A 25,337-nucleotide genomic window follows, 5' to 3' on the forward strand; every position below is an offset into this window, starting at 1 on the left:
CCAGGTCAACTTGATTAAAAAAGAGATGGCAATTCTGTCTGGGTTTTTCAGGCCACACGGTTTGCCACTCACTGCCAGTTTCATTAATCGGACTTCAGCAGTCCGTTATGCTGCAAAATGGTATTTGTTCAAATTAATTTTTCATAATTATAAACACGCCGTCATATCGTTTATCCATTTACATGGTTATTCTTTGAGTTGTTTACCTATAGCGGCAAACTAATGCAAAGTTGCACATTCACAAATAGCTTATTTCTCCATTGAAAAATTAAGTGAACAGTTTATATGCAATATTAAATCCAGACTCCCATAATTATAATACTTTAATTTTGAGATAGAGAAAACAGAAAAAAATACATTTCACTTTGATATCATGTCTGATTTACAATAAATAGCACAAATAATTATTCAATTACAGACACAAAAAAAGGATAACCACTGGAAAATAAATAGTATCACAATAAAAGACACATTAAAAGAGAACCTGTCAAAACCAAGAATATGAAGGAGGAAATAATCCGATTATGACGGCTCATGACAGAGATGTGCGTAGGTACAAAGAAACAATGCTTATGGCTGTTAGTGTTCAGGACAAGTGTACAAGCAACACCAAACGCCGGCGGTTCATTATCTATAACGGTGTAAACCACTGATCTTCATGCTGGACTGCAGGTTATGTACAGTGTAAGGTCCACAGTGACAAGAGGGGGAGACTTCTGGGGTTTCCTGAAGCTTGACTGTGGGTTGCTGGAGCCTTCATCGATACTCTAAGTGTGTTTTCAGTTGGTATTCTGCAAAACGTGTGCTTTTGTCAAACATAATGTTGGCATTTCCTGTGCAATTCTGTTTGTTGCAATCAGGACTTTAAACCTGCGTTCCACAACTAAAATAACTACAGTACATCTCTAGCAAATACCGACAATATAAATACAAATTTAAAAAAGGCATTTAGTTAAACACCCGTGGAATCAAACTCAGTATGACTGTCCCAGATTTCCCCGATTCACCTTTCACTCGCACTCTGCACTTGTTGAATAATTGAAAGTGTGTGATGCCTCTAACGTCTGGCCGGTCCTGCAGCCATGCACAGGGAGCCCTGCTCTTCAACCTCCAGCTCCTCTGACCGCACAGCCTGCGTGATCAGATTCAGCTCCTCGCACAGAGTCTCGAAGCGGTACGCCACACGGATGTCTGGAACATTGGTGCGTCTGATGTCGTTGCCCTCCTGGCCCTCTTTCAGATAATGCGGCCCCAGCCAGTAGCTTTTAACCTTGACACAGGACATTTGGATGCATTAGTCAGATGCTTTTCTCTCTGATTCCTTGCATTTTAACGGTCTGTTTCAGTGGTTTGGCTTCAGGATGCACAGTGAACATCAAGTGGTGACCAAACATTGTACCAAAACTGTTTTTTGTACAAAATTGAATGGCAGCCAATGATTCTCCACACAGAACATACTGTGGGCAGGCCATAAATATCCTCAATGCAAGAGAAGCTGTAATGTAATGTAATCTGGGTCATATTTTCCTTTACATACTGTAGTTTTGGTCAGGGTTTTAGAGGGCATGTTAAGCAATCTGCCCATATTGGCATCTAGCTACTGTAATTTGACTAGTGTCACAATACTGTTGTGTTTGGACGCACAGCCAACAAAAGTATGAGAAGTATTTATCCTCTATTTTAAAAGCTGGAAGTCCTAAAGTTAAATTTCGGTTAGGAATAAATTATTGTTTTCCCTGCTGTACACAACTCATTTTTTGGTCACTACCAACGAGTTGAGAACTACTATAGCTAGTAGCTACAATATACAAGTTTCGAAAAATAGGTAACACCTTACAATATAAGGTTCAATTTGTTAACATTAGTTAATGTGTTAGGTATCAATGAACTAGCAATGAACAATTTTACAACATTTATTAGTTTAAATAAATGTGATTTTTAAAAATTGCTATTTTAAAACAATGCTTTGTTCATAATACATTAACTAATGTTATACAATTAAATGAAAATTGAATTTAAAAAAAAAATCTATTAGTATAAAATACCGTTCAAATGTTTGGGGTTGGTAAGATTTTTAAAAAAAAATTGAAAGAAGTCTCTTATGCTCACAAAGGCTGCATTTATTTGATCAAAAATACTGTACAGTAATATTGTGAAAAATTACAATGTAAAATAACTCTTTTATCTTTTTATCTTAAAATATGTCAGTGCCATTGTTTCGTCTCAAGATGCACACCAGTAATGTTTTTTCTAAGGCATTTTTATAAAAGCTAATTAAATGTCTTAGCTTAACTAAGGCCTAATCCTGGCTTAATACTTTTAGGCCTGTTTTCACAGACAGGGCTTAGATGAATTTATTTAAATAAATAAATACATAATGATTGACCCCAAACTTTTGTAAGTGGAGATGTGATCACCTGGTGAGAAAATCCGCTCATGAGCACACTGTTTCGGGCCAGTTCACACATGTCACATGAGCTCAACTTCCACACCTGAGCAGCGATGCTGTACTCCTCCATCAACGGCTCCTGAACAACAACACACACTAGGTCAAACAGATTACAGACCTGACTCTAGAAATAACAGCTATGAAAAAAAAAATCATATTTGATGGTATGGTGTGGCTTGCAACCTTTGTGAAGTGGAACTGCAGAGGGTCATCAGTGGACAAAGACACCATGAGGCCTCTGGACAGGTACTCAGGCAGAGGATTTCGATGGTAACTGAGGAAGAGGCTGTTGTTGCTGAGCGGGGACATGGCAATGCCAATCTGAGCCAGGTAATACAGATACTGCAGTACAGGAGCCTGACGGAAATACACAAACACTGATCAATTCTTGACTGTTTGCAAGGGGTTTTAAGATAAGAGTACTAAACACAGGAATATATATAACGTGACCGATATTGTTCTGTCAAAACTTGTACATTTATGTTATGTAACGATATGATTTTAACACATGCAAAGAACGCAATCATGAATATTTTAAATAAGAACATTCTTTATTTCCGAGCAGAACAGATTTCCGAGTACAACTGTGATTCAGTAGAAGCATCTAGAGTGTCTTTACTTTTCTCAGAAGTAGGCCATGGGAAATATTCTCCGACAGCATGAATCCAGAAACGAGGTGGTGAATAGGCCCTGCCTCTCCACAGTGCGGACGTAATACAAACGAATTCATGTTCCTTTGCCTGTTGGGAGAGATGAAACAACTTTTATATTAAGTAGCCTACACAATGGTTTTGACGAGAAGGTTTTCATTAAACGGTTTGCCTGCCATTAATCTCTAAGTACATCTTTACATTAATTAATTAAATGTATTGTGGTGAGCAAAATAAGTACTTGGGTGCATCAGATACCTGCGCAGGTGGTTGAGTACAGTCATATTTGCATACATGTAGTACAGGTAATATGAGTATGGAGGATTGTATTCCTCAGTCCAGTTTCCAGGTTTTGGACTCTCCAGGTTAAAGATGTGATGCTCAGGTTTGGACTCATCATCCACACTATCAAACCCGACAACCTGAAGAACATTCAGTCTCACAATATAATAAAACTGTGACCATACTTGTTGACCATTTGGTTGTATTAATTTGAAGCTACACGGGGTAGTGGGACGTTTGAGTAACTTGTGATTTATCCAGTGTTAAAAGTTAAACTTTAATGGAAGACACTTTCTTATCTAAAGCATCTAACAATAGTCTTATTATAGAGACAATGATAAATGTATGTGCCAAGGGTTTGAAACTTTGGATTACTTGGCCACATCTTTCTCTACTATGGACACGTTAGTGAGTGTAAAATCTAAAACAAATGTTTATTGTAAATAAACTGGGCAGTTAATCATACCTTGAATCTTTACACACACAGAAGATGTGTGCGCTATGTAAGCCTCCACTCCACAGTAGCACAGTTACCTATAATTTGACATTAAAACTAGCTTTATCACATGACAAAAGGTTCACTCACATGTTGCAGGAAGAGATGCAGCTGTGGGTGACTGCTGGGATTGACAGTGGCTTCAAACAGAGGCATAAAAATGTTCTCTAGCATCTCCTGGAAGTTAGAGAGCTGCTTCTTGGTGTGGTACACATCACTGCAGAGGAAATAAACCACATGTTATCTTAGTTATGCTTTTAATTTAGTCTGAAATGTATATTTCATGTATTGGTATTCATTTTGGAAATAAGTCCACTTAATTAGGTGTTTAATTTTAAGTGCTTTTCAATTTAGTAATAATATACATTACCGTTCAAAAGTTTGGGATAAGTAAATCTGTATCATTTTATTATTAATTTTATTTTTAAAAGATTTTTTTATTCAGCAAGGACACTTTGAATTGATCTAAAGTGGCATTAAAGACTTTTCCATTGATATAAAAGATTTCTATTTTAAATAAATACTGTTCTTTTGAACTTTTTATTCATTCAAAGAATTCAGAAAAAATATTTTGTTTCCACAAAAATATTAAACCGTTAAAACTGTTTTTAACAGTAAATATTATAAGAAATGTTTCTTGAGCAGCAAATCAGCATATTAGAATGATTTCTGAAGGATCATGTGACACTGAAGACTGGAGTAATGAAAATTCAGCAGGAATAAATCACATTCTAAAATATAAAACAGTTATGTTTAATTGTATTAATATTACTGTTTTACTGTGTTTCTGATTAAATAAATGCAGCCTTGGTGAGCATAAGAAACATTTTAAAGACATTTTTAAAATCTTACCGATCCAAAACTTTTAAACAGTAATGTAAAATTTTATAAAAGAATTAGGCCTACAGTAGATGTCCACTTTACATTGATTTTTCTAACGCTCAGTACTCACAACAGCCGTGGCACCTGCACCAGCCAACGCACATTATCAGAATAAACCTTGTGCTTGACGGCCCACTGAGCCAGATTATCCCATTCATCTCGTGAGCGGCCGTAGATGGAGAGACGCAGCTCCACATTCTGGTATTTGCTCTCCTCCAGGTCTGCCATCACCTCCTGAAACGCACCAACATACAACTATCAGCAGGGGGCGCACTTAACCATATGAATTCATCAACATGCTTGTTTTGCAAATTTCAAAGATTATAAAGAACAGTGATACCTTGATTATGTGGCCAAAGTATTTGCCCTCAATATGGTTGTCAGTCTTAATAAAGATTTCTCGGAGGATGGACTCTCCAATGGGGTTGTATTTGGAATTGAATTTATCAAAGCGGTGGAATGTGTTACGGTCCTGTGGGAAAGACAGAATTTTTTAAATATTTAAAATAGCAAATTTCCTTTTTTAATCAATTTATAAAAAATAAAAACATTTTCACCAGTGTAGCCTACTTATTCCCACATAAAATTTAGACAAGAATCTCTTTTATTAAATTAAAGATTTTTGTACACATGGAACATTCATTTAGTGCCACAGTTTGCATTCAGTAGAGAACAACAGTTCATTCATCAGCTGATTCAGTTCTCACTCAAGTGTAAGTCCAATAAGCTTGTGCGAGTGCAACTCTGTACAACATATTTTTAGTGAGAGTGACCTAGATCCCACACAAACCCAAGAAGTTTGGAACACCCAATTGATATTTGCCTCGGCATATACTGTGTGAAACACTTTTCTTTTTCTTTTATGGTCCTATATTTTATTTAAATTTTATGTCATTTTATGTTTATATTTTTGTTAGTCGTCACTTTATAATTTTTTTATATCAATAAGATATAACATTTCAAATATTATCCTTCAAACGTTTGTGGTAAAAAATGTTTTTAAATTAACACTTTTTTCAATAAGAACACATTAATTGAATCAAAAGTGACAGTAAAGACATTTATAATGCTACAAAAGATTTCTATTTCAAATAAATGCTGCTCTTTTGACCTTTCTTTTTTTCAAAGATTCCTAAAATTTTTTTTTACAATGGTTTCCACAAAAATATTAAGCAGCACAACTGTTTTCAGTATTGATAATAAGAAGAAATGTTTCTTAAGCACCAAATCAGCATATTAAAATTATGTCTGAAGGATCATTTGACAATGAAAATTCAGCTTTACCATCAAAGGAATGAATTATATTTTAAAATATATTACAATAGAAACAGTTATTTTAAATTAAAATAATATTTCACAATATTATTTTTTTACTGTAGTTTTGATCAATAAATGCAGACTTGGTGAGCAGAAGAGACTTATTTCAAAAACATACAAAAAAAATCTTACTGACCCCAATTTTTTTTAACAGTAGTGTACAGCATATGTTTTTGTTTTTGTTGTTATTATTATAATTAATTAGTATTACTATGTGTAATTGCTAGTGATGGTAGAAGTATTTTTCCAAACACAAAAACAAAACGCGCATCACTAGCAAAGTTTTGCTTAACCAAAAAAAGCCTGTGTGCTCGAAACGTTCCCTTTGTAAGAATCTGCCAATAAATGTCTAGTTTTTGGAGCCGTGGTGTGCCGACTTTATCTCTTTTATCTGAAGTATTTTTCCAACCACTTCTGTCATGTGTTTAACTACACTTCTTACCGCGTGCATATCCAGAGTGTCTACGCTGAGGTCAAAGGCCGTCAGGTTCATGCTCTCAAACACCTCTGTTAGGGTCTGTCCTCTGCCTTGTTCTACATGGACGATTTCACCTGGATATTTCTTTATGGCTCTTTTAATGAAGCGCAGCAGGTGCTTCTGATTCATACAGGATGAGGCATGGATGTGTGTGTCCACCTGAAGAAATGAAAGGTCAATAGCTAGAATTACATTACTAGGTCAAATAATCGGGTATTTCACGTGACACTACAGTTTAGCTCCAAATACTTTATTTAGTGGTTGTTCATACAAATGGACAGCAGACCTTCCTGATGTTGTAGAAATCACGGTGAGGGACTTTCTTCTGTGCCGCCAACTCTTTCATCTCGTTTAAGAGAACGTGCATCTGGAACTTGGAGCTGAGATACTGCAGTCTGCGATAGCAGAAAGATTTCCTGTTGGGAAAAAATATACAATAAGAAATCCATATGTTAAACCAGTTCTGGCTATTTTGGGGAACACATTTAACCAGTCTTTTCCACTTCTTCACCTTTGTCGCATTATTCACATTACAAATGAATTACTGGACTTATCTCTTTCATCCACAGGTTCAAACTGAGGTCAGTGCCTAATGATTTTTAATCAAGCGAAGCAGCTCGCTCAATCAGGGACCAGCTCACATTTACAGAACAGGCCGTTTCAGTCAGTGATTTGATCATCTTCTTCTGCCCCAGAATAGACTAAACCTCATGGTGTGCAGTATAACTTACACTGGCCCGTTAATGATGAGCGCCATCATCATGTTCATATCCGCTATGTATTCCTGCAGGTCTGGGTATGGCAGATCCAGCTCTGAGGAACTGATAGACATTACAAAAACATTTTAAAAAGAAAAGATATATATATATATATATATATATAAAAAATTAAACAAGTAGGCCAACTTAATTCTAGGGACTAGGGACTGTTGTCTTACTTATGGGTGTATACATGAACAACACCATCAACCATCTTGCAGGTGTACCCCAACCCAGAGGGCATGTTGGCAGGGTCAAACCCCTCATAGGGGTGGGTTTCTGACACAGGTGGGTGGACTGTTGCACCTGTGACGTAAGATGATGTACTAATCATTTTGTAACTGCATACGGATCATACAGAACTTGTAAACTCTTTTAACTATGAAACATATTGGAACTAAAGCCAAGGAAACAGTTAAAAAAAAAAATATGAAACATATTGGAACTAAAGTCAAGGAAAGAGTAAAAAAATAATTCGCCCAAAAATCAATATTCCGTCATAATTTACTTACCGTCATGTCTTTATAAACCATGGAACACAAAAGTGAATTTTTAAAGAATATACTGGCCACTTCTCTCAATATAATGAAAGTGAATAAAGACTGAGGCTGTCAAAATGTCAAAAAGCATAATCTCAAAATTTTGCATAAAAACATAATTTTACTCTGTTTCTCTGATCCTCTATATAAAAATATAATTTCACTCTGTTCTATTTCATGGCTTTAGAATATAACACTTGAGTAGTACGTATGAATGAGTTTTATTGTGCTTTTTGTCATTGTGGCGGTAATGATGAATATTTTCATTTTTGTGTGAACTACTGCTTTACTGAGTAGAAATACATTTGTGCTGTGGTTTAACGGATCATGTGTGGTTCATAAACATGCAGCATCTGCAACCAGAGCACCTGCTTTCAGTTCTTTCTGCAGTAACGGAAGAAGATTCCATGAAAACGTTAAAACCTTGCTGTAAATTATTCTACTCTCCTAAATGCAGATCAATCCAGTGCGTCTCTTCTGTATATCTATATCTATATTTTTTTTTTACTGTACATTGGACATAAAACCAATTTGGCTATAAAATTCTGATTCCTCCTGAACATAAATCCACAACCCTCTGAATCTTTCCTTCAGAAAGCTCTGGTTCAACCCACTTGCAGATACAGAGGACTCAGGCATCTCCTCAAAGGTGTTGAGGTCCAGGGGTCGGTCACCCAGCTCCTCCTGCAAGTAACGTACTGTGGTCCTGCAGAAGCTCTGCATGGACAGAGAGATATACTTCTCTCTAATGAAGAGAGCTTTGACCACACATTTAGCAGCATCCAGCAGGTCAGTGAAAGGAACCTGGGGGGGAGAAAGAAAGACTCACTTAAACAGTCTGCATAGAAATCTTCTATCCATCCATCCATTCATCCATCAGAGGTACAGATTTTTCAGTGATCGCTTCTGCATGTTACATTGTTAAGCCAGTAGGGGTGACTCTTCAATTCATTCAACAACACGGATTCATTCAGAAAAGGAAAAATGTGTCAATTATTCATTCATTCGATTTGTTCAAAAACACTGATTCATTGAAAAATGCAAAATTTGAGTGAATCACTGAATTATTCACTCAATTTGTTCAAAAATAATTATTCATTCAGAAACAAAACAACCTCATTCCTAGGAAACTCAATGATGCTTTAGATGCTCAGCGATATGCTTTGACCTAATTTTAAACTTTTCTTGTGCAGAACAAAAACAAAATTACCAGCAATAATATCTGAAATGCAAGTTACTGAATATTAATTTAATTCTTGAACTCATTTAAAAGCAATATAATGCTTGTATTCATGCCATTGTTATGCCGTTGTTTCAGTGTGAAAACCCCTCAGCAGTGTTGCTGTCAGCTCATGTTTCCCTCTGGGATTTGTGTAATGTGGATTGTGTGTGTGTGTGTGTGTGTGTGAATATGTGAAATTTCAGGAGTTTATATAATGTCTGCAGTGTCCACTTCAGTTCTGTCAACAAAATCTTGTTTTTGTGTAAAACAAACAGAACAGAAAATGAAAAACAGGAGCTGTTACTACCCCACATTTCTCCTCTCCAGAGATCGCGACTCTCTGATACTCTCTCTCAGGGACGAGCTCTCCCTCGGGATAGAGTTCTTTGGGCGCCTGGCTCTGTTCTTTCATATACCTGAGAAAGAGAGGAGATGCTGGTATAAGTTAACAAACACTGGGTCTCGTATGAATTATCACATAACATCTTAAAAGGCACTCACTCCAGATCTGCTGCACTGTCTGTTTTCATGAAGTCCTGTTTGGCTCGCACTAGGATATCAGGCTCAAACCTCAAGAGAAAAGGCTTTTAATTAACTGACTGTGGGTCAAAAGTCAAATGTGCATGCAAAGCAGTGAATGTTGGACTAATATTCGTCTGAGGAAATGGTGTTATTTTAAGTTACAAACACAGATAAGTTCAATGTTAAGGATTTCTTGTTGTTTTTACATTAAGAAAAGTGTTTGATGAGAACTACAGATGCTATTTAATAATGGTTGAGTTCGATGAAGAATGATGGGATGTAGAACTTGATATCCTGGCTGATTTGCCGCTCCAGTCTGTGCCGCCTCTCCTCCAGCTGCTCAATGGGGCTCTCCTCAGGGAACTCATATGGAGCGCTCCGCATCTCACTCTCAGCCAGGCTGCGGGAGAACAGCTCCTAAACGCACACATTAAGCACACATTTACATAACAGCAGAAACAAAAAAATGCATTCAAGCAGCATGATTGTTGAGATTTCTGCTTTGTTTACCTCTGCGATCTCTTTGTATTTGCCATCCATGGATGTGCGCAGATCAATGTGGCCGTGCTTGGCTACAGGGTTGCCAGGCAAGGAATGCTGGGATGTGAGGAGGTGTCGGCCAACACGGAGATCTACTAGGAAGATCATGAGAAAGAGATTTTTACATTTCAACAGATATGGCTTGATTCGACTTAGATATTTAAAACATTTTGATTTTGCAGATATGATTATGGAGATAATATTTAAGAATAAATGCAATACATTGTGATCCATATTATTTAGCCTTGTTTATCTGCTTCTTCTGAAAAGCGGGGTCAGAAAGCTGTCAAAATCTACAACTGTTTGTCTTACAAAACTATGGAGGATTCAGGTGGGAGGACATGAGTTTGAATGTGAGTGTGTGCTGGCCTTAGTATGCACACTTAACTTGTGGGCAAGTATAGACCGAATGCTTCTAATACCCACACAAATTTTAGTACTGCCACACTGATAATCTGCAATCAAAACACCTAAAAACAAGATCAATTTACTTGAAGCAACATATAAGATATTAATTATTAGGTATTAATACACTATACCATTCAAAGGTTTGGGGTTGAAGTATTTTTAATGTTTTTGAAAGTCTCATGCTCAGCAAGTCTGCATTTATTTTATAAAAAAAAATCCAGTAAAAACAGTAAAAATGTGAAATATTAGTACAACTTGATTACAGTTTTCAATTTTAATTGATTTTAAAATAATAATTTAAGTAATTTATTCCTATGATGTAAAGCTGAATTTTCAGCATCATTAATTCAGTCTTCAGTGTCACATGATCCTTCAGAATTCCTTCTAATATGCTGATTTTTTGCTCCAGAAACATTTTTTATTATCATCATTGTTAAAAAACAGTTGTGCAAAAGTACTTAATTCTTTTATGGAAACCGTGATAACTTATTTTAGTATCCTTTATGTATAAAAAGTTCAAATGAACAACATTTATTTAAAATATATATAATATTTGTAACATTTGCAACATAATTTTTTTTGCTGTGAAATGCAAGTCAAAAGTATAATAAAGTAAGATTTTCCATTCCTATTTCAAGTGATTAATCATCAGAAACATTTTAATATCACAATATTATTTTGACTCACAAACAATGCTTTCAAACACTTTCTTTTCCACAGTGAGTGAAGCTCGACCCTTCTGCTCGAGTTTCATAGTTCCATCCCGTGAGTGATATCAATCTTCCTAAACTCTGACTCTTGATCAAATATTCATAAGCCTGATGAATAATTAAGCAGCCCTGTCTAAAGTCCCTGCACTGCAGAGACCTGGCCACCTCGTCCCACTGTTCAGGCACAGAGGAAACAGACTAAGTAAAAACAGATTCCCCTGGTACAGCTATCAACAGAATTCATAAACTTCCTGCAGATTTGAAAAATAGTTTGCAATACCAATGCAGTTACACACAGCTGAGCAAACTAGCCTGTGGGCTACAGTATATCTGCAGTAGCTACAATACAGAAAACAGCTGTTTCCTGAGATCATGTGATGAATTCAGCATTAGTGTATTGACACATGTGTCATAGTTTCACCAAGAAGAGCTGAATCTTCCCACTTTAACTCTGAGATAAATCCATTACTATGGGAAGCTACACTTAACATGAGGCTTTTTTGCTCTTTCATTATAGCAGCATAACCATTTACTCTCGGAGTTTAAAACCCTTGCTGTATATTCCTAATCTGCATACAGTATATGTACAGTATGTGCTTGTTAATCACTGTTATTTTGATCTTATAGTTTTACAGTTCCACTCCTGAAATGAATTACTCATATACAGTAATTAAACCACATCAACACTGTACTGTACTAGAGTTAGACACTGCACTACACAAAAAAAACAATTTAGTAAAAAAAAAAAAAATAGTACTCAAAAATAGTATGTTATAAAACAGTGCATGTTGCCAGAATAGCAATACGTTATTAAATATTGTTTTAAGTAGTAGTTTTTTATTAGAAAAAATATATTCAATTCTTAAACAAGATTTTTTACTAGATTTTTTTTTACTTTTCAAGATTATTTAAAATCTTAATATACAAAATTTTGTTTTTCAGGAATTCACTACTGTTCAAAAGTTTAGGGTCAGTAGGATTTTTAATGTTTAGAATAAATGTTTTCAATACTGAATACAAAATGTTTTGAACAGCAACTACAGCATATTACAGCACTTGAACAGCATATTAGAATGATTTCTGAAGGATCATGTGACACTGAATACTGGAGTAATGATGCTGAAAATTCAGCTTGGCATCACAGGAATAAATTACATTTTTAAATATATTCAAATAGTACACAGTTATTTGTTGTCACTGTATTTTCACTGTAATCTTACCAAACCCAAACTTGTGAACAGTAGTGTAAATTGATCATGTTTTATTGTTAAGGAAGACAAGAAGAAAAATACTTCAGAAAATGTCTTATATCAATTCTATGTTTAAAAAGAATCAAAAGAAGCATTCCAGACTGATTGGCAATAAATTTGCAGTGACAGTAAATATAATTCTCAGTATGAGTAGATTATTTGGCTGCCTAAATACAGTAAATGTTGGGGATACAATAGTTTTTCAGCAAACAAGCTTGAGTCACTGTCACTGTAATTACATACAGCGCTCAAACACAAACGAGAGGAGCAGAATTGAATAATTGAAAGTTTTGAGTTTTTGAATCATTGAAAGCCGAAACTGAGTCATGTTATACTAACCCTCATTCTACTAGTTTACATAATGCTTTGCAGCGTTTCCCAAACGGGGTGCCGCGGCACCCTGGGGTGCCTTCTCGCGAGAGCAGGGGTGCCGTGTAAAAACTCCATTAAACATTTTTAAATTGCTAAAATGTGTAAAAAAAATAATAATAAATGTATCATCAATCTCGCATCGTCGGAAGCGTCTAATAACAACAAACAATGCACACAAATTTATAATAAAAAATGCAACTCATAAGTTTTCCGCGTTCGTTGAATTGCGGGGGTTCCTCATGATTTCATTCTCGTGCTTCATTCCCAGCGTCCACACATAAAGCTGCCTCTTTTTCATGGCTTGTTGCGCTTACGGTCAAATACACACGAAACATTGTCACAACGTCCGTCTTGCCGCATATTCACAAACACATCGGTTATGTCCGTGCTGCTGTCAACGGTAACGCGTGCGATTAATGTTTTTCAGTTTTACGCGTTAAAAAATATTTAAACACAATTAACGCAGCATCCGTTTTTTCCTTTGGCTAGCGTTACATTATATAATCATGTTCTTATTCATGCAAATGCTTTTAAACCATGCAACCGCGAAAAGACAAAAGAGAACGCGCTGTCTGTGAATGTCCTGCTGACACAGGACGACGCGCATCGCGTGCCAGAATCGACTTCTCTTTCGTGCTTGAACGAATAATAACACACAGTTATGACAAAATGTCCGTTTTGTTGAGTATCCTCATGAGAGCAGTCTTAAATTAGTTAAAATCTTAAATTAGAGTTGTGAGAAGATGGGACGCGTGTGAGATAAACAAGTGCAGCAGTGACAACAGAATCAAAGAACAGGTAACAGAGAAAATTACTCACTGCTCTTGTCTAAAGAACGCTTGTAGCTTTAATAAGGATTCATCTATATTTAATTTATTATTTATGCAGTGCAGACTGTAAAGTGTTTGATAACTTTATTCAATTTCTGTGTATTTCCTGACATCAGTAGCAGTATTGGTATCAGTGATACTGGGCTTCATTCATAAAAAAGATGCCATTAAACCATTATTTAAAATATACTGTCTTTATGTTGTTTATACATTAATTTGGAGATTAACTGTGAAATTATTACATTATAAAATATATTAAAAACAAGCTATCTTGTGCAATTATAACTAAATTATCCCAATATTAAAACACAAATAGGCCTACACTGAGTGAGCAAACATTTAGGTGAGATTTGCAATGGTAATTGAGCAATGTTTTGCTGAATTATGAATAAAAACCTTAATTAAATATGTCATCATGTAAAGTCATCTCTGCAGAAGAAATTAATGATTTCCTAGACTTTAAATGGATGGACAAAAACATTGATAATATTAAAAAATATCTATATGACAGTAGGCCTATATACGGCAGTTATTCCCTGTGGTATTGAAAATCAATAAATTTCAAGGTATAGTATCAAAGTAGTATCGTGACAACACTAGTGTAGGGTGCCACAATTTTTTTTACATTTTCAAAGGGTGCCTCGACTGAAAAAAGTTTGGGAAACACTGCTTTAGGGCTCTGCCTGTCATCGTTTTACTGTTCTGGCAAAGTTAATGTGCAACGTACTTATCAGGGAGTTTATTGGAGGTAATTAACGACAGGATTGTCTATGAGATGAACTGGTTGCTGAAATCTTGGTGTCTTTTTCACAGGCCCAGATGGGTGGACTAATTATGACAATGATAGTTCATTATCGCCCAACACAGATAGACACAGCGGGAGATCCACACACTACCTCGTGCACTCACACTTACAATCACGTTCTCCTTTTTTCACACATACCATTTACCTTCGCATAAATCACAGCCTACACATTTCTAAATTAGCTGCAAGCTCACAAAGCACGTTGTAAAAGATTAATATTGCAAGAGATTTTGTCAGGTTTTTTGATGTGCGCGTCTGTACAGAACAGCGCAAAGCCAGAAGGGAGACTGATATAATCACTGGCTTGTATATAATCTACTCATGGGTGTATTTTGGGAGTTTCATGCTTGTTGCATAATCACCATCCCCTTTATACACACGATCACCACATATAGTAAACGGCAATGCAGAAGAACACTCAAAACTGGGTTGAGTGGCTAAAAACTTCTGCTGTGCTTCAACTGCAAAATACGGGTGGTGGAGTTATTGATTCTGATGGTAAACATTCTAGGATGAGGGTCTATAAATGTCACATATTTATGAATGGGAGAAGTGAATAATCAGTGTAGTGAGATATGGAGCTGAGAGATAAGAACAGCACTAGACCATTGCCTCAATGACACATGAGATGAGGTCAAAGATCAGGCCTGTTACACCTTATTAATATTGGCGTAATTTGGTGTATCATTTCGTATTTGATTAGCGGTTACGTTTATAATAGCTTTTTATTTTTAAATTAAGTACATTTTAATTAGGCTACATTTTTTAATTTGAATTACATGTTTTATATAAAATATATCAGTAACAATTTACAATAAGGTTTCATTAGTTAACTACATTAGTAAACATGAACTAACAATGAACTGCACTTATACAGCATTTATTAATCTTTGTTCATGTTAACTTCAACATTTATTAATACATTATTAAAATCAAAAGTTGTATTTATTAACATTAGTTAATGCACTGTGAACTATTGTACAAACAATGAACAGCTGTATTTTTATTAACTAACCTTAACAAATTTAACAATTACAGTATCAAATGTATTGCTCATGGTTAGTTCATGTTAGTTAATACATTAACTGATGAACCTTATTGTATAGTGTTAGCAATATATCTATGTACAGAAGCGTGGTTTGGGGGATAAGTCATAATACCTCAGCAAGAATGCATTTAAACAAAAAGTTGATAGTTGAAGTTATATTAAAAGTGATATAAAGTTTTCCATTTCAAATTAAGTCTGTACTTATGAACTTTCTATTCACCTAAGAATCCTGTAAAAATGTTGTGTAATAGTTTCCACAAACTTATTAAGCAGCACAACTGTTTTCAGCATTGATGATGATAAAAAAAAATCAATGAGCAGTGAATCAGCATATTAGAATGATTTCTGAGGGATCATGTGACACTGAAGACTGAAATAAATGACAGAAATAAATGACATTTTAAAATATATTCAAATAAAAAGAGTTATTTTAAATTGTAATAATATTACTGTTTTTACTGTATTACTGATCATATAAATGCAGTCTTATACGCAAAAGCTGAAAGAAGTCTTACATGTGATCTAGAAATCTGATGCGTGATCTAAAATGATATTAGCAGCTGCTGCTAGTGACACACTTTATGAAATCCTGAGCAAAACTGAGCCACACTGAGGATTACAGTTACCTCGCTAACTCCAATCAGGAACAGTCACTGACGCCACGGCAACCTGGTGTTGCATCCCTTTGTTTGCTAAGTTAACACCTGACCTGACATGAGAAGAGACTCAGAGTAGAGTGTCAGAGTAAAGACTCAATCACCATTTATATAAAACACATTCGAGGTTCATGTGAAATCACACGACTACTACCACAGCTATTCATGCAGTGATAACTTTAGATTAACAAACCCCTGTTCTTGTGTTCCCTGTTGGAAAATTGTTGTGGTTTGGAACATGGTTTTGTTAGAAAACTAGCTGGTGAAACTAGCTGGTTGACCAGAACCAAGTTTGAAACCACCTGGTTTGTTGCTGGTCCAAGACAATCTCCAAGTGTAGACCCATTAAAAACCAGAAACGTAGAAATCAAAAACACATTTACCAGTTTTAACTGGATTTCCCAGTAGATTTTGAAAGCCTCATAACCTCTTTTCCCTTGAACACACACAATCTCATACACAAACCTCATCTAAGCAGCATCCTTCTCTATTACTCTTTCAGCTGTCCACTTAATCTGTCATCCGTGAAACACAGCGCTGACCACAACACCTTCAAAACAGGACAATACTGAGGAGAACAATCAATACCACACACCGTCTTTCAGCGAGACACACACACACACACACACACACACACGACTCCCTAAGGAAAAACATGAGCTGACAGCAACACAGCTGAGGGCTTAGAGATGGAGAGAAACAGAATGAAAAGACATACAAGCAAATAAGTGTCCAACATGAAAGGATATGAAGAAACTATTGATGTTATTATCCCAAAACAGGTCAGAGAGAAAAAAGACAGAAAGAAAGACAGACAGAATAAAAAGAGAGAGACACATGGCATACAAAATCTACACTTTCTAAACCAACACACATCTCCAGCAAAACGTGTCTCATTCACTCACTCACTCACAGATATAGTCTTGTGATTAAATCTGTCCCACATACATACATGCATACATACAGTAAAAACAGCTGATGGAGCCCAAGCATCCACTCTCTCCCCTCCCTCCTCTTCCTGGTTCCTGCCAGATGTCTGGGCTGGCCACTGTCATCCCCCTCTCATTTAAATATCCCTGACACATGGCTGGACCGTACCACATGGACTTCAGGAGCAGGGGGAGCTCAACAGCATCACTGTTGTCTCTGGGACAGAATGGGCTCGACAGGATCTCTCAACACCCCCCTGTCCTTCAGCTCTGTGACGCGTTAGCAGGACTGCAGTGCATGCGAAAATGCTGGAGGATGTTTTGAGAAAGGGATAGAGATAGAGAGACTCCCTCGGAAGCCAAAATAGAGGTCACTGCAGAAACTAGTATTGGACATGTCTAATCAGAGATCTGACCCATTTAAACAAGCTTTGAGATAATGTGTTTATCATTATTTGGAGCTGTCACCAAACCAGCACTGTCTTAACCCTACTGGGTTTCTATTATATCGCACTAGAAACCCATATAGTGTTAATGATTCTGTCGTGTGTCCAGAGTATTTGAGAGCCGTTTCTGTTTAATCAGAGAGAACAATGGCATCCCTGAATTCTGCTCCTCTTTTAAGAGAAATGGGCTTTGATGAAGACATCAGAGAAAGAGACAAAGATTGAACTGATGAGGTTTTTGTGAGCCTCTTGAGACCAATTGCTTTTATTTGTTCCTGTGATGAAGCCCTTTGTTTGGGGGGGCCTGTAAACATGATATGATCTGTAAGTCATGGCAACATATGGTTTTACATTAACTCATCAAAATAAGTTAAGCAATTTCAACATTAAACAATTTTTTTTATGGGAAACACTTTACAATAAGGTTCATTAGTTAACTACCTTAGTTAATATGAACTAAGAATGAACAATACTTCCTCAGCATTTATTAATCTTAGTTTATATTAATTTCAACATTTACTACTTCGTCATTAAAATCAAAGGTTGTATTTGTTAACATTAGTTAATGCACTGTGAACTATCATTGAACAAACAATGACCAGCTGTATTTTTATTAACTAACATGAACAAAGATTAATAAATACTGAAACAAATGTATTGCTCATTGTTAGGTCATGTTAGTAAATACATTAACTAATGTTAACTTATAAACCTTATTGTAAAGTGTTACCTTTTTGCTATACGAGATACAGACAATTTGATTACACTTAAAATAGGTGGATTTTTTTTAGTGACATATTTACACATTTATTGTAAACAACTTAAAAATGCATCTTTGTGAAATTAATACATGCTATAAAATGCTATGCTATAAATACATGCTATAAAATTCAGTATTCAGTAAGTATTAGTCCATGTGATCTAATGCATTGATTAACACATTATTGTAAAGAGTTACCAAAGTATATAATGAAGCAAATTTTAATTATGAGTTTCAATAGTCGTAATTTAATTATTATAGTAATACTATATTTTACAATAAATTGTAGATAAGCACTCTCCAAGAAAGCAAGCAGAAAATAAAAGTTTATCATTTAAAATCTTTTTTTATTTTGTTTTATGGTTTTATGTTTGCTAGGGAAAATGACTTGCTAGTTCCACCTAGTGGGCAAAAGCAAAACTGTTAATTCTTTGGATTTTAAGTTTTTTGGAAACAAACTCAACTTTCACTAAATATCAATCAACAAACACTCAAATACCTAATAACTATACACTTTATTATGATTCTAACTAACCTGTTGTAAAAGCACAAGGGTCTTTTAGAAATTATAATGTTCCTAGCTCATGGATGAAGTCCCTGGGAATCCAGGGAAATAAAGGGTTGAGTGGATTTGAAGAAAACAAGTCTAAATAGTAGCAAAATGGTGGCTGAGGGGGAGGCAGTAAAAGTCCTCCTTTAAAGAATCCCTCCTCTCTCATACCACAGTAAAGGCAAGGGAGGGACTACGGGGCTCAAAGTTCAAAGCAAACAGAACTTAAAACCTCTATATGTGGTATAGAGAAGGCTGGAGGCTGAGACATAAACTATGACCAAGATCTTCCACTAAAACGCTTTCTTTCTTTCTTTCTTTCTTTTTATTTCGAACAACGAAAAAGATAAAAACAACTAAAAAATACAATCAGTATGTTACAACATACCGAAAGAAAACAAACAAACAGACAACATCTATAAAGAATTATTACAAATACTCATCTTTCTGCTAAAAAGAGGAGCACAAATGTAAGCAGTGATGAGTTTTGGCAAACTATTTGCACACTGACATTGCCCCTTTAAGAAATGTTTAAGAGTCAATCACGTCAGTTGCCCATCCTTAAAAAAAGGTGAGTTTGAAGCATTTAAGTGACTATAATGTAACACAGAGAGCGTCTAAAGTGACAACAGGAAGAGCTCTGTGTACAAACCTCAAGTGACTCATGCCAAAACACTCATCAGGTAGCGGCTATAAATAAAATAAAAGCAAACAGCAATATAATTGTACATCGACTGCTGGTGAATTAAACTAAATGTTACTCAAAGGTTATTCAAGGTATGTTATTATAGGGCTCTAAATTGTGAGGTAATGTTTGCTTTATTTTTCCGTGATGCAGTAATTGTCTGAATCCAATATATAAAAAAAAAAAAGTCCTGGTTGCGTATGCAACCCACCGTTCCCTGAAGGAGGGAACAGAGGACGTAGTCAACGTCGACTGAAATGGGATCACGCCAGGGAGCCAGTCATCTTCGAGTACTATTGAACGAGCCAATGGAATTGGCGTGCGTGATTTACATCACACACTCCGCCCCCGCTGCGCGGGTACAAATACGGAAGTGGATGTACGCACTAGTTGCTTTTTCGCTGAGGAGCCGAGGGTAACTCGGAGTCAGCGGTGGTCCAGCGGAAGTGGCAAGGGGACTAAGTCCTCCGTTCCCTCCTTCAGGGAACAGTGGGTTGCATACGCCACCAGGATGTTCCCTTTCAGTCGAGAACGTCAGACATAGTCGACGTCGACTGAAATAAGATTAACCATCAAAAATGCCACTAAAGTTGCCACCTTCCAGTGTCAAGACTAAAGCCTACTGATGCCCCTGCAATTTAAGGTGGGGAAGTCACTGCTGTTCCTACAGGACCACTGGGAAAGCGTTCCCTGTACATGGAAGGACGGGACGCGGCGGAAGCCACATACTACCCGAAGGGAGGTAGCGTGGAGAATACACATATGAACTGGGCGGATGACCTGGCAGTACGACATGTGGAATGTCACTGAGGTGGCTCCAGCCTATAACAGGGGAGAGACTCAGTGACGGCAGAGCAGCCTCTGCCGAGGGAAGACATGGACGTACCGTGGAAGAATACACATATGGGATCACCGTAGGGATCACAACATATGGACCCAGCTTAACACAGGTTCCACAAGCTTACGAGTGGTAGGCCTAACATCGGGCGTTCCGCCACGTCCGATGTCGGAGGGGGCCAGAGGAACTCAACAGGGTTCGGTTAAAGGAAACTCTTTTCGGTTAAAAGGGAACTGGAGCAGAAATGGCGCACGTATCCAGTCCATAGGAGGGGAATGGCGCAGCAAGCCGACACTTCGAACCGGGCTCACGGTGAAACTGGCTTCATGAGAAGGGAACCCACGAGAAGCAGCGGTTCGCTATAGGTGTCGCCCAGCCCCCAACTCTAGAATATCTGTCAGCGAAGCACTCTGTGTCAACGCCTAGGTGGGAGCACACACTCATTTAGTGGACAATTGCATCACGTAATTTTCACCAAGATGAAGGCAGCCACCATTCAGTGGGCCAAACTCGCTTGGAAACAGCCTTCCCTCTATGCTGATTTCCTTATCAGATAAGAGCTGGTCTGAGGTCCTAAGGCTTGCGTTCTGTGCACATAACCCGAAATGAAGCGGACGGACAGAGAAAACCAGGGCTGGGTCTGCCTCCTCCGGGGCAGCACTTGCAGGCTCATCACCAGGTCCCACTAAAGGAAGGGTAGGAACCTTGGGCACATATCCAGGCTGGGGTCTCAGCTCATGAGAGTAACCGGCCCTAATTCCAGGCACAACTCGTTGACCTAAAGCAAGCAAGTCCCTACCCTCTAGTAGAGACCAGGCGAGGAGGAGAACTGTTTAACAGAATTTTTAACTCACTGCCTGCAGTGTCTCAGGGGCGGTCTCTGCAGTGCAGTAGCAACAGGGATAAGCACCAAGAGGATAAAGAAGGGTGCAAGGCAATTCCCTTGCTCCCTCAGGAACCTGACGATCAGACGTGCTTCCCATGCTTCTGCATCATGATTTGTGTCAAGAAAATAGAGGCAACATCATTTTGATGGTGAAAGAAACAGCCTACTCCAAGCCATCTTGCAGGAAAGAGAGCACTGAATGACCGAACGCTCTCAAGATCTCCTCACGGAGAGAAGACTCACTCAACGAATAGGTTCCACTTTCTTTGGCGTAAGCACAACTTCCTATTTTCAGGGGGTGCTACCAGAAGTGATGGTAACTACCACATGTTCCTGTGGTAGCCACCTGAACCTCCGCGTCCAGTTAGGACCGGCATGGAATCTCTCCAGGGGTCTGAACACGGGTGCCATCATCCCCCGTCCCTGAAATGTATACAGGGGAAGTCAGGAGGGCTGTCGAGGGGAGCTAGGTCTGGTTGGGCCAATAATAACTATGAAGACCTGCTCCACTCCTGACCTAGCACAATAGGTGCAAGCAGCATGCGTGCACAAGACAGGAGCACTTCTCAACACTACATGTGAGGATCAGTGAGCTTCATGAGCAACTCTGCTCAACACCTGAGTGTGATGAAATTCACTGAGCTTCAGGAGCATCTCTGCTCAACACATTAGTGTGATGAATTTCACTGAAGGGTCATTCCACCGGTGGAGACATGAATATGTATTGAAAGTGGGTCATATATGTAGTAGAATAGTATCATACATTTCTAATTTGGGAGCTTCTTGGCCGATAAAAGGCAGAAAATGACTTTTTAGTGCTTGTGGATTGTAGACAACAATCCCCATAGTGCATTGCAACGCTCAGCCCCGCCGCCTATTCCGTGCCAAAGTAGCTAGCATAACTGCAAGATATTTGTGCAATGAACCTGCCACGTTAGTGTGTTAACAAAATTAAAATAAACTTACTTTACAGAAAGACGACCATTTGACCCTGTAGGCTTTGGCTGACGTTGCCAGTTGACCTTAGGTATTCTAAAGTAGGACCCCAGGACGCCGCTATCCATATGGGGTGCGAAACTTGGGTGAGCATCAACACATACGTCCGTATCATCCTCCGATTCCGTAATTTCGTCAATTAGAAATTGGCACCGCTGGAATTCTCGGCAGCAGACAGACTGTGAGAGCACAGGCACCACCAATCTGCCCCAGCTAGAGCCATTGCGGGCTCCTCGTCCGCGGCAGGCAGATCGTCTGCATCAGCTGTGGTGACAGCAGCTTCAGCCGCCTCCTGTTCCTCCATAGCCCTCAGCTGCTCGACGCTATACTGTGACTCATAAAGGTAGCCACGAACATCCGTTTCTACCATAACTTCGTCAAAATCCAGAACCTCCATAATGCATCCGTCTGGTATTCAGTACCTTCGTCCATATTTTCAAAAAGTTTCTGCCGGTGAAATCAAACACACTGGCACTGATCTGTGATAGGTCTGTTAGCGCATTAGGTCCAACCCCCTAAGGGCGGGTTTGAAAGGGTGGGAACTAGTGCTTGTAGTCTTTACAGAAATCCCCCCCTTTTAGACTTCCTCCTACAACGACGTAAAATGACGATTTTTCCGTCATTGTAGGAGGAAGTGAAAAAGGTATATAGAGGATTTCTCTCGTCTCAGGGGAAAATGAAAGAGTGTTGCACGACCATTCAATAATTTGACTTGATTTCTAACAATGGAAATCTTAATGCAAATGGGTGGAGTGACCCTTTCATTGAGCTTCAGGAGCATTTTTGCTCAACACCTGAGTGTGATGAAAATCACTGAACTTGAGCAGGCACCAAACAACAATGAATCGCATAACCGCTTTCTTAGACGGCTCACTGGGGAACGCATTTCTGCGGAGCCCGGGGCCAGCTGAGAGCCAGTGTCTGTCCAAGGGTTGTCCGCTCAGACAGAAACAACACAACTGGCAGAGGGACGAATCCAGAGAGGCAACAGATGTAACTATGCGGCCCCGAAGTGGTCGCTGACCAGCTGGACCGCCAGGGGATGGAGTCTCCTATCTCCCTGGCCATTGCTGTCGTGAGGCTCGTCAGCGGCACAATTGAGCAGGCCGGAAGAAATAGTGGAATGAAGCGACCTCAGAAGCTTCTGACTCCAAGGAAGAGGTGACGGGCGAGTTGTGACATGTGAGGGAAGATTAGCGCAATGGTCACAATGCTCAGACCAGTACCAGCTCGCTGAGCAGCGGTGGCTCAAAGCGAGGTGAACTACAACAACTCGAGGCACGAATGCCAATGCAGTCGGAGGTCGCCCAGGCCTCCGTTAAAGTATGCCCTTGGTACATAGCCCCTCAGACGGTGTTAGTTGACCTCGTTCTAGGAGCAGATTGGCCCAGAGAAACGAAAGGTCTGATCATCACGGACCGAGGGTTTGGCGGCAGGCCGGGGTGATCTGTTGTCACACAGGGCATGCCGCTCTGCCACGGTCACCTCGGGACTCGATCATGAAGCTAGTGCTGAAGCGGTCTTCATATGAAGGAAGCCAAGCAGCTACGTCTGCCATATGCCCCAGGAGCCTCAGAAAGTTCTTTCAGTGGAGACCCTTTCTCATTTCTACATAGCACCAGCTGAAAACACTCTTCTTGAAGAGACGTGTTGGACCGAGTCCTTCTCCAAACTGAAAAAGAGATACTCAGCCCATGGGCGAGATTACTCTCTCCCAGTTGACCTGAAGACCCAACTGGCTATGGAGCACTCGAAGCGTAGGACCTTGTACTGTGGAGCGAAAGGATAGCGATCTGAAGTACTGTCCTTCAGGTCGAACGCTGCAGGCCAACATTGGGGATGGAGCATTTGAAAATGCATCTTTGTTAGCAACTTGAATGGAGGCTTTCAAAAAAGGGCCCGTTTAAATTGACACAGGTCCAAGATGGCCATGACCCATCACATATCTAGGGTACAATGAAGTACGGGTTTATGGTAACCGGTCTTCATATCGGCTGGAGGAAGAGGCTACATCGCGTCCTTCGCCAGTAGGACTGCAACGTGCGCACGCAGCACAGGAGCAGTGCTCAACATGTAGGTGTGATGAATATCACTAATCTTAGGAGCATTTTAGCTCAACACCTAGGTATGATAAATATCACTGAACCAGGGCGAAGCCTAGTGAAATGAATCGCAAGCTGAGTCTTGTGGAATAGTTTGGGGCCATCTGGACCAGTTGGGAAGCATTTTTGGCTTCTACGAACCGAGCCAGGAAACCACAGATGTACCCGAGGTGGGGCAGCGAGGTGGAGGACAGGGACCCGGCTCGGAAGGCTCGGAGGTGGCCCGAAGCAGAGTCGCGGCCGGCTCCATGCTGAGGCCTGGCTGGAGGCTGCTGCGGAGGCCCAGCGGGAGTGGTGGCTGGGGAACGCCCTTGGCGATGAGCAGCAAAAGGAACTGCCATTGGCAGCAGGGTGGAGGCTGCAGTGGGCCGCCGGGGCAGGATGTGCCAGATGGCCTCAGTCTGCACTTGGGCGGCAGAACTCTTTTGGACGCAGTTTTCCACCGTGTCACCGACCAGCCCAACCTGGGAAATTGGGGAGACCAGGAACCAAACCTTGTCTGCATCCGCCATATCAGGCTCAGCCAACGATGGCGCTCCTGAACCACTAAGGTGGACATCGCAAGACCGATCGTGCACGCCTTGACACTTGTGCCCCGGAGGGTGAGGTCGGAGCAGTGTGGTGCTCAAAGAAAGGTACTGGGACGGCGAGCTGAGAACCAGCGAACCAGAGAACTGAGATACCAATCCTCCAACCGAGACTGAACGGGACACAGTGGAGTTCCACTCGAGCCCGGCAGCCTCGGCGGTCTGCTTCAGCATAGCTGAGATTTCTGGATCTGGCTCGGGCAACGTTACACTCCCAGAGGCAGATAACACAGTCAAGTTGTCATCTCCAGAGGCCAGCTCACCCTCCGATGCTGCTATTGACATCTTATCCTCTGGGAGAACCCCAATTGAAACAGCTGATCAGTCCATTACAGGGGGACCAG

At 39.2% G+C, this 25,337-nt stretch overlaps 1 protein-coding gene across 19 annotated transcripts in view; it reads right to left on the reverse strand.

The window, feature by feature from the left end:
- Positions 1-310: 310 nt before the first annotated feature.
- ampd2b (adenosine monophosphate deaminase 2b) overlaps positions 311-25,337 on the reverse strand; it is a 35,740-nt gene continuing 10,713 nt past the window's right edge. For 2 of the 19 annotated variants that reach the window (XR_013201203.1, XR_013201202.1), the window contains 18 exons: positions 10,106-10,230; positions 9,882-10,012; positions 9,575-9,643; positions 9,381-9,489; positions 8,466-8,655; positions 7,492-7,618; positions 7,286-7,375; positions 6,841-6,970; positions 6,519-6,713; positions 5,100-5,231; positions 4,830-4,993; positions 3,968-4,094; positions 3,358-3,521; positions 3,069-3,189; positions 2,633-2,806; positions 2,418-2,528; positions 1,008-1,270; positions 311-791 (listed from right to left, as the gene is read on the reverse strand). Coding sequence is in view for 7 of the 19 variants with exons in the window: in XM_077224371.1 (XP_077080486.1) it covers positions 1,058-1,270; positions 2,418-2,528; positions 2,633-2,806; positions 3,069-3,189; positions 3,358-3,521; positions 3,968-4,094; positions 4,830-4,993; positions 5,100-5,231; positions 6,519-6,713; positions 6,841-6,970; positions 7,286-7,375; positions 7,492-7,618; positions 8,466-8,655; positions 9,381-9,489; positions 9,575-9,643; positions 9,882-10,012; positions 10,106-10,230; positions 17,179-17,317 (2,511 nt within the window). In the remaining 12 variants the exon portion in view is untranslated. Of the gene's footprint in view, positions 1,271-2,417; positions 2,529-2,632; positions 2,807-3,068; positions 3,190-3,357; positions 3,522-3,967; positions 4,095-4,829; positions 4,994-5,099; positions 5,232-6,518; positions 6,714-6,840; positions 6,971-7,285; positions 7,376-7,491; positions 7,619-8,465; positions 8,656-9,380; positions 9,490-9,574; positions 9,644-9,881; positions 10,013-10,105; positions 10,231-16,184; positions 17,374-25,337 lie in introns of those variants that run through there. The other 17 variants (XR_013201208.1, XR_013201209.1, XR_013201207.1 and 14 more) reach the window with 17 other exon arrangements.

This window comes from Siphateles boraxobius, unplaced genomic scaffold (genome assembly GCF_051911475.1).
Source record: "Siphateles boraxobius isolate OS27281-9 unplaced genomic scaffold, OSU_SipBor_1 9, whole genome shotgun sequence".
Taxonomy (NCBI): Eukaryota; Metazoa; Chordata; class Actinopteri; order Cypriniformes; family Leuciscidae; genus Siphateles; species Siphateles boraxobius.